At 41.9% G+C, this 12,771-nt stretch overlaps 1 protein-coding gene across 1 annotated transcript in view; it reads right to left on the bottom strand.

Moving 5' to 3' along the window:
- macf1a (microtubule actin crosslinking factor 1a) overlaps window positions 1-12,771 on the bottom strand; it is a 258,074-nt gene that overhangs the window by 15,112 nt on the left and 230,191 nt on the right. Inside the window, 20 exon segments of the mRNA XM_042506526.1 lie at window positions 75-347; window positions 439-633; window positions 747-906; window positions 1,027-1,196; window positions 1,975-2,094; window positions 2,446-2,652; window positions 3,471-3,626; window positions 3,732-3,914; window positions 4,694-4,822; window positions 5,622-5,819; window positions 6,160-6,315; window positions 6,567-6,740; window positions 7,334-7,435; window positions 7,591-7,692; window positions 8,136-8,258; window positions 8,548-8,660; window positions 8,663-8,773; window positions 9,525-9,750; window positions 11,284-11,292; window positions 12,280-12,483. Coding sequence (XP_042362460.1) covers window positions 75-347; window positions 439-633; window positions 747-906; window positions 1,027-1,196; window positions 1,975-2,094; window positions 2,446-2,652; window positions 3,471-3,626; window positions 3,732-3,914; window positions 4,694-4,822; window positions 5,622-5,819; window positions 6,160-6,315; window positions 6,567-6,740; window positions 7,334-7,435; window positions 7,591-7,692; window positions 8,136-8,258; window positions 8,548-8,660; window positions 8,663-8,773; window positions 9,525-9,750; window positions 11,284-11,292; window positions 12,280-12,483 — 3,111 coding nt within the window.

The raw sequence follows: 12,771 nt of genomic DNA, 5'->3' as shown, positions 1-12,771 counted from the left end.
ATATTTTCTAAAAAACATGAGCCAATTAAAAATAAACAACAAAAAAACCCTCAGCTCCAGCTTTCGTTCCTCACCTCCTCAAAGCGCGCCCTGATGATGGTGATCCAGTGTTTGATGGTGGTGATGGAGTCGGGGTGACAGACGGTCAGGATGCCCTCTCCCATGCCGGCGGCCTTGTTGACATCCGCCCTCTTCTCCTCCACAGTCGTCATGAAATCACGATGTGTGTGCAGCAGCGCCTGTAGAGTCTCTGCCTCTTCGGGAAGGACGCCGCGGAAACGAAGCGTCTGCTCGGCCTCAGAGAGCCACTCCAGAAGCACCTGAATCGCTGTACGAAACTCCTCAGCCTGAAAGAAGACAGAGGTTTTTTTGTGTCCTTTGCATTAACTGATAAGAGGAAATTAAGCTTTAAATCATAAGTGCAGCTTCCTCTCTGACCTGCTTGAGCGCCTGCTGGAGGCGGGTTTGCTTCGTCACCGACAGAGCGCACACCGTATCCCAGCGGTTGCTGAGCTCCTGAAGCTGGACCTTGACCCACGCCGTGTCATCGCGACCGGTATCCATCAGCTCCCGAGCTGAGCGCTTCAGGGCCTGAACGCTGCTGGTTCTCTTCCCCAGCTCTTTCTGGAAAGCCTGCAGGTTTAGACATCAGTAGTGTCAGACTCAAAAACTGTGATTTCTGTGATTCAAAAGGTATTTATTATCTTCTGGTACATCATTTAATGCATACAGTTCTGTTTACACACCTTATGTGAGTCCATAAGGTTGGATACCAGATCTAGATCTCCATGGACAGGTTGGTCTTCAGCCAGCTGGGGCTCTACCCGGTACAACCAGTCCACCAGGGCCTGGAGAGCCTCTGCAAACTGGCCCGAGAACAGCAGAGCCTCCTCCAGCTTGTGTTGTCTGAACAGGGAGTTAAGATAAACAGTTGTTAGTTATCATGTTGCATATGAAAATTCACATCTCTAATTGGGAAAAAAAGGCAGAAAGCCAGTTTTATTGCCAGTCTTTTAGCCTCTTTACCTCTCTACGCTCTTGCCACAGACTGTGTCCCACTTGTCACGGACTTCTCCCACCAGGTGATCCAGTTTCTGGGTGTCAGCAGGCAGCTGAGCCTTGTCCCTCATGGCCCTCCCAGACCTCACTGTGGTGTCGTAAACCGGCTGCTTCGACCCCAACGCTTTCTGAAACTCCTGAACAGGCAGACAAAGGGACAGGAGTTAAGAGATTTGTAGATCACGACAAAAAAGAAAATATGAAAAACTGAGGGGCAAATTCAAATGCACGGCTGTTGCAGCTGCTAAATTTGCACAAATAAGACAAAAAGAAACTGCGTAGTTCCAAATTCACCTGCAGCAGGTGAAGGGCTCCTCTAAATGTGCTGCCAAGCAAGTAACATCTTGGCGCTCCTGTGCTATTTGCACATATTTAAATCAGAGAATATGCATACATTTGCCACAATTTGGCCCTTCTCTAAAATGAGAAGGGAAATAATGTAAATGAGCTTCATTGCAAGAACAGCCCAGTTCACAAAGATCAGTATTAATAGCAATAAGCAGTTACAGTGTAATTCTGATCCTCTTCAGGGAGTTGGTGGTAACTGAAGAACACTGACAGACTGGGATAAATCCCAAATACAGTTTTAAATGTCTTGCCTGAAATCTTTCAGAAATGTGTCTGCAAATGTCGGCCAGAATCTGTTGCTTGCGGTCTGAAAATTTCATTTTTCCATTTCTCTCTGCCATTGTTCTGCCTTCTGTGTTCTTGGCGCAAAAGCAACATTTATACTTTGCCACTTGGATAATTGCACTCAGCTTTAAAACTTTATAGGCGTGTGAATACTTTGTGTGAGTCGAACCTTGAGACAGTTAGACAGCACTTGCTGGTGATATGCATTTCAAGGTGCTATCAGCAGCTGCAATCCATACTTTGTGAATCCACCCCGTGTGTGCATAAACCTGCCTACAGTACCTTGTGTTTGGCCAGTTGTACTTTGATTTTGTCTGGCTCATTGGAGATCTCCAGCTCTGAGTCCAGTCTTTTCTCGGCTTCTTCCAGCCAGTCTGTCAGCTTCCTCCAGGCCTCGTGGAACTGAAACAAGAGAGTTTCAGAGCCTCAGTTTAAAACAGACATACTCTCTAGCTGAAAGAGGTTGATATCGATTAAGCTCTTTCGAAAACAAACAAACAAAAACAAACAATGATAGTATGAATTTCTTATCATTTTGGATGCACATAGGTAAATGTGTTAAATATAGAATTACCTACATTGAATTTAACTGCAGAAGCAGTAAAACCTATTATTTCCAAAACACAATTACTACCAACCAATAGCAGAGACAAGTTCTGAATCCACATTGCCCATACAGACATTACATTTCATTATGTCAGTCTGGTGTTGATCTTCAGCATTTTACCTGTAATATGACAATCAGTATAGTACCTGTTTGGCACGTTTGCGGGCCTCATCGAGGTGTCGGCCGCGGTCCAGTGACCTCTGGACCAACTTGTCCCAGCGAGCCTGGACACTGAGCAGCAGGTTTTTGATGAGGACGACGTCCTGCTTCAGGCTGGCAAAGCGAAGCTGAGAGCCGGCCTTCTCTAGAGCCAGGACCTGCTCTCTGTGTGTGTTCACCTCATTCACAAACACCTGAGCAGACACAGGCAAATGCAGGGTTAGATAGGGGAGAAATGCAACAGTGGTTTGAGCATCTTAACTATCTTTTTATTTTTTAAACTCTATATTGAGTTTCTAAAATATAAAAATGTTCAAAATAATACACAAAAAGTATGTGTAAATAGAAAGAAAACCACCCTCTTCTTTCCCAACCCACTATTTTTCCATACTCCTCTCCCAATCCCCCGACCCGTCGATACCCCACAGTGGGCTACTACTGTCAAAAATAAAATAAAGCAGCGATAGTATTACTAACAAACAAGATTACACAAACAATGCACAACCGAACAAGTAAATGAGAGAAAACAAATTTTAAGAATTTATATCAATATAAATAAAAAAAGGAAAAAAGAAGAGAAAAGAAAACAAACAAAAAAACAACATTATGCCTGTTGCTCCACACACCTACTTGACATGCCAATAGACATATAATATATTCTCTATTATAGTAACATTAGTAAAGTAGGACATTATTGGGGTCCACATTTTACCAAATTCAGCCTTCTTTCCCTTTAAAGTAGATCTAATCTTAGTAGATCTAATCTTTCCTAGTTTTAGATGGAGCATGACGTCCCTCAAAGTGAGACGGCGGGCGAGTGAACAGGTAAAGGCAATCACAATAGTGGAATTACCTGACCAGGCATGTGGCTTCACACCGAAGATGGCAGTCAGAGGGTCCAGATCAACTACCATGTTGTAAGCTTAGCTCAAGCATATAAAAATTTGATCCCAAAAGGAATGTAAAATTAATGAAGAACTTAACAATGTTTTTAGGTGGAGTATGTCCCTACCTTGTGCTCATCGATCTGGAAGAGGACAGTGTCCAGGATGAGACTCGGGGGCTGGGCCATGTTCAAGGTCTGTTCAGCCTGGGTCAACCAGTTGATGGTGTCCTGCAGAGAGGTCTGGAAACCTGTTGCCAAGGAAACGGCCTCGTCCAGCTTTGCCTAGAAAGTTCAGTTTAAAGTTACAACAAAGCAATAAGTCACAGAAATCTATAAGGAGAATATAAGTGAAGAACAGAAGTGAACGCAGTAATGAAATATTCTTACCCTGCGGTCGTCCATCTTGGTGTTGAGGCTGGCCCACTTGTTCTGGAGCATGGCCAGGTTCTGCTGGGTCTGGGTGGTACCAGGTCCTGCCTCCTCTCCTCCACGAGCCAGCAGCATGGACTCTCCCTGATCCAGCAGGCGGTGGTACTGATCTGCTCGCTGAGTCAGCTGGGCCTGAAGCTCCTGCAGGCAAGAGAAGACACAAATATGAAGTGACACTGCGGCTACAAGATGAGCTCTGGTGTGTCTCACTAGCTGGCTGAGAACAATGGACGCTATAAGGTTTCATAGTCGCCCTTCACCAAATGTCTCTGTGTGAATAGAGAGCTTGTGTAAGATAATACTCTGAGCATCTGCTCTTTGCCCCAAATATCATAGAATTATTGTGGGATTTCCAAACATTTCTTCTTAGAACTTTAATTCTACATGAGACAGAAGAGACATAAATGTTGTAAAAGTTTACACTTTAAAGTCTAAGTACCGGAAAGCCATACTTGTGTACAAGTACAGCTATCTGTATCTACCTAAATATCAAAAGTAATTTTATGATACTTAATGTCAGTATTGATGTAAGTATTGAAAGTAAAAGGAAGCAAGTAAATGCTGTTAACAAAAATACTTGAATACTTGAAAATAAAACAGTCTTCTTCACAACTTAAAGGATTTAAAGAACAAAATCAAAGTTTTCCCTCACTCCAGTACATTTATTTGTCCATCTGTCCCCTCCTCTCTTTCTCAGTTCATTCCCTATTTGGTTGTAAATAACTAAGATGCCATGGGTAAATGTAGTGGAGTCGAAGTAAAAGTTGACAGAAATATAAAAAGTTGAATATTCCCAAGACATATTCAAGTACTGCAATTAAGTATTATTACTCTGTTACATTACAGCACTGTCTGAGGTGTATCTGTGTGTACTGTGGATGATACTCAGAGCATAGAGGCGTAATGTGATTCTCTGTTACCATGTGTTGCTGGAGCTGCTCTCTGGCTGTTTCAGGGAGGCCGCCTGTTGGTTTGGCGGCAGACAGCTGGCTCTCCGTCCTCCTCAGCCACTGGAGGAACTCCTCCAGCTCGCCATGGAAACCTTCAGCCTACACGGAGATAAGTGAGGGAGGGGAAGGACATTTATATATCAATTATTTTGGCTGCACATTAAGATATCATGAAAATATTACCACTACAACTGCAATCAAACCTACTGTTCAAGGTACATATTACGACAACGTGATGCCTCTACGCCACTTAATGATTAAGTGTTCCTTTATGTTAGTGTTTTTCAAATGGGGGAACAGGTACCTGTACAGTATTTTGGAGTACTGTAAGGGGTACGTGAAATTTTTTTTATATGTCAGTCATGCATAAATGCTAAAATAATTACGCTATAATAGGTTCAATGACTAAAAATTAAGTTCAATGAAACACACTTTATATTCAGTATTCCTATTTTCAGTGTAATCATTAACTGCCATAAACTGTCAACTACTGCAACAAATGCAATGTTCACTGTATATTTCTCTTTTTTTACAATTGTTTTTTGGGCTTGTTGCCTTTATTTGATGGGATAGCTTGGGCATGAAAGGGGGAGAGAGAGGGGATGACATGCAACAAAGGGCCAAGGCCAGAATTGAATCTGCATTTCTGCAGCAAGGATGCAAAACTCTGTACATGGGCCGCCTGCTCTACAAACTGAGCTACTGGGTGCCTCATTCAGAGCATATTATTACCAAAAATGTTTTGCAGTTGTCAGTTACATTAACTGTTTTGATCAGTTCCAGTTAGTTTCCTTTATTTCCTTAGAGAAAAGACTGGGCCAGCATTTTGATTTAACAGTGCCAAGATCAAACACGAGTGTGCAAAAGTGTATCTTTCTCTGTTTTGTCCTCTCAGTACCTGCTGCAGGGCTGACTCCAGCAGCTTCTGTCGCTCCTGGGTCTTGAGCAGCAGACTCTCCCAGCTCTTGTTGAGCTGATCCAGCTGGTCCCTCAGGTGGCTGGCCTCGTCGCCAGGAGACGACTCCAGCAGCTCAGCGCCAGCGCTGTTCACATTCTCCACAGTGGCGTGATGGGACAGAACGTCGTTACGCAAAACCTGGGACAGAGAAATGAGAGGAAGAAATGAATTACACACTGAATTAGATTTGAATGTTGAAATTCAACAAACTCTTTGAAAGAAACAGCCTCTCTTTTAACAGGTTAAATTTTTTGGGGGGGAATTTTTATTCATTATGACAAAATTCAAAAATACTGACTTTTAGACTTTATACACATACAAATTATATGGATATGAAATAAGATCGACAGTCAGACAAAGAAAAAAAAATCAAACCAAATCAAATCAAATTAAAATCAGATAGAGAAACTAAACCAGAAGAAAAAAAACAAACATCCAACTCAACAGCCAGTTTAGTTTTTAATGGACGAGGACATACGTGGTGTTTAGCCAGCTCGATCTCGATGGCCTTGGGGTCAGAGCTGACTGGCCGCTGTGTGTCCAGCGTGGTGTGTGTGTGGTTCAGCCAGGCCTGCAGCTCAGACAGGGCATGCTGGAACTGACCCAGGGCCAGCAGGGCAGCCTCAAGCTTGTGCTGTGGTGGAAGAAGAAAAACGCACAGAAGCTCGAGCTTAAAAAAAGGAACACAAATATTTGGACTTCGATGAAAAGCAGCTGTCAAATACAAGAAATCCCCCAGAATGCCGAAAAAAGACCAACACCGTCAACTCCCATGGGAAACACTGGGGTAGGAGCTGGAGGTCAGCTGCAGAACAATGTCTCAAGTATCAGTGTGTAACTCAGTGATGTGGACTCTAACTCTGCAGCCACGTGTGATTTCATTACCTGTCTGTGGGTGATTTTATCCCCCAGGTTGTCCCAGAGGTGTCGGAGCTCAGTGAGCGGCTCCTGGATCATGTCCCTGTCCGTCTGGTCTGACACCTTCTTCAGCAGCAGCTCCCCCTGGTGGCACAGCTTCTCCATGTCAATCTGCTGCTGGTACACCTCCACCTTGTACTGCTGCTCAGGGGGAATGGAGGGAGGAGAGTGTTTTGTTAGTTCTGCAAACCTCCCACCAGAATTATCATCAATCTTGAGGTATTTGACAACTTAAACCATTAAAAGTAATAATAAGGATAATACAAGAGATCAAAATTATATGAAAAATTAAGGATTTTCAGGCAAAGAACCCTGATAAATATGTTTGGTATTTTAAATTCTGCTGTAAAAGCCCTCACAAGGCACTGTTTACTTCCTGAACCCCCAACAATAAAGTAGTGGATATATCTAGTGATTTCTGTCTTCACCTCCAAAAAGTGTGCTCATTGGGATTTGTGGAGATATTAGACAAATTACCTTATTTTGTTGTTCTACTCTGACTGCTATTCTATTTTTCTCTCAAGTCCCCCCTGAAATATTTACAGACCTTTGTATCTGTACTTTGTCTCTCCCAAAATGTACAAAGTTCTTAGATTGTGAAAAATCTAAACAGCAGGGGAAATTTAAATGTCTGCCTTGATGTATTTGTTGTACTATAAATCGCTGTCCAGAAAAATAAAGAATAAAAAAATAATAATAATAATAATAAATAGACTGTAAAGACTGTTGCCAACCTTGAGCTCTTCAATCTGCTGTTTGACAGTTCCCAAATCAGTTCCCACAGTCGACATGTCACACAGTTTGATCACTGCGTTGTCCAGGTAGTCAAACATAGACTGGAAATGATGCAGAAAAAAAGCTTACATCAACAGCACAACACATGAAAATATTTTGATTTAAAGTTGGTGCAGATGACACTAAAACACCACCTCAAGAGCAGTATGATTTGACACAGTAATGTAAAAACACAGACTAACTCTGATGCACAAACCTGCAGTGAGTCCTGATACTGCACAGACGCCGTCATGGCCTCCTCCAGTCTCTCCATCCTCTCTCTCCACGTCCGGTTCAGGCCCTCCCAGGCAGCATTCATCTGTGAGGGAGAGAAAGGAAACATTTTAGTGGGTCAGCAGATACCTGAAAAAACAAAAACATATCTTTATCTTTCTTAGAAACAAATGATGGACTTCTGACAAGAAAACTTTCTTAATTTCCAATTGGAGAAGAATTGAGACAACTTACACAGGTAAATGTTGTATTAATACAATATAAAAATACTGCCTAACAAGTAAAAGTATCTAAGGTACTCTTTATGTAAAATTGTTGCTGTTTGCAACTGAGTGTAGCGATACTTCCAATATAATTGATATATCACCCACCCCTAGATTAATTTATAAAAAGGTGTAATATTTGTTAAACTGATCATATAATATTACATGTAATATGGAAACACTAAAGTAAATTACAAGTATTTCAAATCTGTACTTAAGTTTCGTACTTGAGTAAATGTACACTGCGCCACTGATGATCCCTTACCTCATCAATGGTTTTCTTGACTTCAGGTTTCTCAGTTTCTCCACAGGCAAAGATGAGGTCAGCTCCGAGGGTCCTGACAAACTCCAGCTCCTCCCTCAGACCGTCCGTCTCCGCTTTAATGGCCTGGAAGAATAGAGAGACATCGTATTGAGTTATTTTACAATGAGACCTGAGCAAATTGCTTTGATTGTCTGCAAAAACATGGGGAGAAGGCAATAAGCAATTTAAAAAGACATGACCCAAAAATTTGCAATAACTTTGTAAAAAAAAAAACAACAAAAAAAAAAACAATTACAAGAATACTATCTGAAAATGTGAAAAAAAGAAAGGTAAAAAACAAACAAACAGAAAAATTACCCCAAAAGGTACTGAATTTTTTAAAATTTTTTCCCCTCCCTCTCGCCCTCCGTACCTCAGCAGCCTCAATCTGTTGTTTGATGAGTGAGGGGTCCACACCAGGGTCCTCCAGCTCTTTCACGATGTCTTGGGAGTCTCGGAGCGTGCTCAGTAGCGCCGCCACGTCGCCCAGAACTTTCCTGCCAGGTCTAAGACGTCGTTCAGTTTCCCTTCCCTCTCCTCGGCCCGCTGCCGGATCTCATCCCACAGGGAGCGCAGGCGCAGGAGGCGGGTACGAACAGCTGAAAGTGGAGAGGAATCAGAGTTTTAAACAGGTTGGTGGGATCTCATAATCATAATGGGAAAAACTTCATGGTCATTCTTTATGCAGAGTAATAATAATAATAATAATAATAATAATAATAATAATAATAATAATAATAATAATAATAATAATAATAATAATAATAATGTGTCTTTGTTTGAATTTTCGTATTTAGAGTCCAGACTGGTAAGTAAAGTCTCTCATTATCAGTCCACTCCCACTATCGCTGCACAGTGAGGCTTTTCATTTTCATGAAGCGTGGAGGGAACCGGAGCACAAAGTTCTTCAGAGGGCGATATAACAAAGACCCGTGTGTGCGTGTTTTGTTTAACCACGTGGTGGTGTCGGGAGAAATATGCAGTTTCACTACTGAATCTGTTCCATTTCAAAATTTGACATGGTCTCCCCGCTGGATTTGTGCCAGTGAAACAGTGACTTACTGTAGTCGGTTGATTGTTCAGTCAGTGAACTAGTTGGACTGGAGCCCAAAAGTTTTAATATTTTTTACCCAGATAACAGTTATGTAACTGTTCTGACACACTCCTGCTTCGACTGTCTTTTTTTTTATGACTGTTTTCCAGTTAGGGCCAGCGAATAATAGACAAACACTGAATACCTACAACAAGAGGGGGCAGCACTTAAGTTATTTAGTTATAGAAATGTTAAGTGGTGTCAACTTAGCCCTCTTTAAAGGAATACGCCACCTCACAAATGACCACCTCACTCACCCTGAGCGGCAGGATCGTCGTGAGCAGCTCGTCCGATGAGCTCCTCTCCGCGGGCGCAGAGAGCGGAGAAGCTTGGCAGCAGTTTGTCCAGCTCCAGCCCCTGGGCTCGGTGCTCCGCCAGCTGCTCCCTGATCTTCTCCACTTCGGCTGCCACTGGGGGAGGCTGCCGCAGCCGCTGGACCGCCCCCTCCAGGGTCTCCAACAGGGGGTCCATCTTGTCGTGAAACTGAAGAGAGTTGGAAGAACGTTTGTGTGGAGGAGGAGGAGGAGGAGGAGGAGGAGGAGAGAGTGTGTTGAGGGGGCTGGGGTTGGTTTTTTGATTGCTGGGTGACATTTTGAAAGTGGGAAATACTGAGATATCATGTGGGTGGTCAGCCATCTGTGGCAGACTGCATTAACTTTTAGGCTTTTTCATATTAATTTCACATCACATTTCAACAGGAGATGTAGAACAGACGTACTGATCTTCTACAGTATTTAATATCTCTGTATTGCACCTTCAGCATGCCATCCAGTCTGTATAACAAAGCTGATTTAGCACACAAGAGGGAGCTGCTAATCCACAAAGTTCAGTTCATTCTGAAGGACTCGGGAGACTTAACAGACGAGGGAGTACACATGGTACAATTTATAGTGAACTGAGGTTTTTTTATGCATTTGAGAGAAATCAAACAACAGCAAATCTCATCTAACTACAAGGGAAATACTTTTGTAATACATAGGAGAGCTATGACCGTTTTCAAGCCTAGTCTGAGACAAAAACAATCACTACCAGAGAGCATGTCTCAGTTTTAGGCAGGAGATATACTTGCTTTTTAACCACGCGTTTAGGTAGATAACCAGCTGTGTCGTGAACATAATTGTTCATAAACTTGCATACGTATTACCGGTGTTACTGGAGGGCACAGACTTTATAGAGCTTCTCAGAGAACTGAGACTTTGTAGAGCTTCTGAATTTACATAATGTACACAAAAAAGGCAACACGCAAAGATTACTCTATTGTTAATTCTGAAAACAAAAAGAGAAATAGCTGAGCCATTACAGAAAATAATGATAATAAAAATAATATTTTTTTATAAAACACTTTTCAAAAAAGTGCTTCACACAGCAGCTAACTAAAACAGCTAAAACCTTAAATTAACATATTATAAATGAAATAAATTTGTTTTATAAAAACTGTGGAAATAAAAGTGAGTTCAAAGGAAATTGGGAAAGCCTCTCCAATAAAAGTTTGTTTTAAGATGGGACTTAAAAAAGATCACTGCCTCAGCTGACCTGATTTATTTCTGAGTTTGTGCACGACCGCTGCTGCAGAAGGATGTGGGAGACGTAAAGCAGCCGTCATGTGCACACAAACACGTCATTAAAAGCAAGTTTATCTCTGGCCTTAGACAAGGCTTAACTCAAGTCTGCAAACACACACAAAAAGGAACATTTCCTAACAAATTTCTTTCAGTTTTATTGTCACTCAGGGTTGGCAGACACATGGTTTAGAACATCATGTAGATCATATATTCGATTGAAAAACTCAATCTGTGCTTTTATCAGCGCACAGAAATTTCTCATCGGTAATAAACCAGACAACCTTTATCATTTGAGACAAACAAACTGGATAAATTAAGACTTTGTCTGGTGAGATTAGTGATTGATTAGTATGTACACTAATATTAGTATTGATTCATTTTAATTAGTCGACCAAATCATGTGATGTAACCACCGCCTGAGTGCCAGTTCGATGATGTCAGTCCGTGGTCTTACCTCTACCAGCTGGGTGATGCAGTGAGCAGTGACGATGGAGAAAATGATGGTGGAGGGAGGGGGGGCAACACACACAGCACATCCACAATGAACGAGGGGTGGGATGGTGGAGGGTTGCAGGGACGACACACACGATGATGGGGGAGATTAAAGTTAAAGGATGAGGGAGGAGAGACAAGGAGTCGGAGTGGTTTAGGGTGGAGTGAGGGATGAGGACAGTGTAGAAGTGCAGGTGGAGGAAGAGAGGGAGCGATACATGGATTGATTTGACGGAGGGTGGAGAAACAATACAATGAGTTAAATCAGAGACATGCATACAGTTCACACTGTCAGGCAATATCGACGGCTGCAACACACTCGCAGTCTGCTACACAAATGATTTAATGATGTCTCATGACATGAAACGAAAAGTTAAAGAAAAGTAGCAATAAAAGAATGTGATGGGAGAAAAGTCTAAATGATGCATTTTTTTCGAGGTACATTCTGTTTGTGTTAGCTCTTATTAATAAAATATAAACTAAAATATACAAAACACAAAGTAAAGAAAATGGCAAATTAAAATAACATTTAGCTGATAGCTTTTACCAAACTCATGACTCTGCACAATAAATTCTTAACATTTAGTTTCAAGCAGCAGACACACACACAAACACGCACACACAGGCCTCATGCTGCTTCGTAATCACATCAGCCTGTTTTGTCTGGGGCTGCAGACACCATCTAACAAGCTGTAAACAGACCTGGGCCAAACAGCATTTATAAATTTGCTCCAATCTACAAATTTTTCACTCTGCACTTACACGTAAAAGGGTGCGTAATTTAGCAAATTAGGTCAATTCAAACACGAAATGCACTTTAAATCACCTTTAAGAAAGCCTTCCGACTTTCTGGCACCCAACTAGATTAAATTATAAACTTATTAGACCCAGGTCTGCTGCTGACAATGTTTTCCAATTCAAGCATTAAACAGTTTACAATCTTTCCTCTGTGACGTACCTGCGCAGACTGGGAAACTGCTTCGTCCAGAGATGTTGCACGACCTTTGACGCCTTCTTTGATGGCCAGGTAGCGTCTCTCAGCCTCAGCGTAGCGCTGCGTCACCGTCTCCCCCTCCTGGAGGCTGAGCTCAGCCAGCTGGGGTCCGATCTTCAGCAGCTTGTCGATATGCGGCTTGTGCTCTGCGATTGACTCCCTGAGCAGCTGGAGAGGCAGTGTAGAAATAGAGAGGAAATTAAGAACGTGTGAAAATATACAAAGGTTTTGGATGTTTTATTGTTTGTCCAGTTTATTCTTAGACCCTTTAAAACCTGGACAAGTTGGCTTGATTTCTTTTAAAAAAATGGAAAGAAGGAAATGAGCAACTTTAGTAGAAATTTCCCAGAAATTAGCAAGAAATTACCAAAAAAAGTAGAAACAAACAAATAAACAAAAAACAGGTAACTGAAAAAAGAAGAAAAAAGAAATGGCCTAAAAAACTGCTTAAAAATG

Source organism: Plectropomus leopardus, chromosome 18 (assembly GCF_008729295.1).
Source record: "Plectropomus leopardus isolate mb chromosome 18, YSFRI_Pleo_2.0, whole genome shotgun sequence".
In the NCBI taxonomy this organism is placed as follows: Eukaryota; Metazoa; Chordata; class Actinopteri; order Perciformes; family Serranidae; genus Plectropomus; species Plectropomus leopardus.
This window is presented reverse-complemented; position numbering and strand designations above follow the sequence as displayed.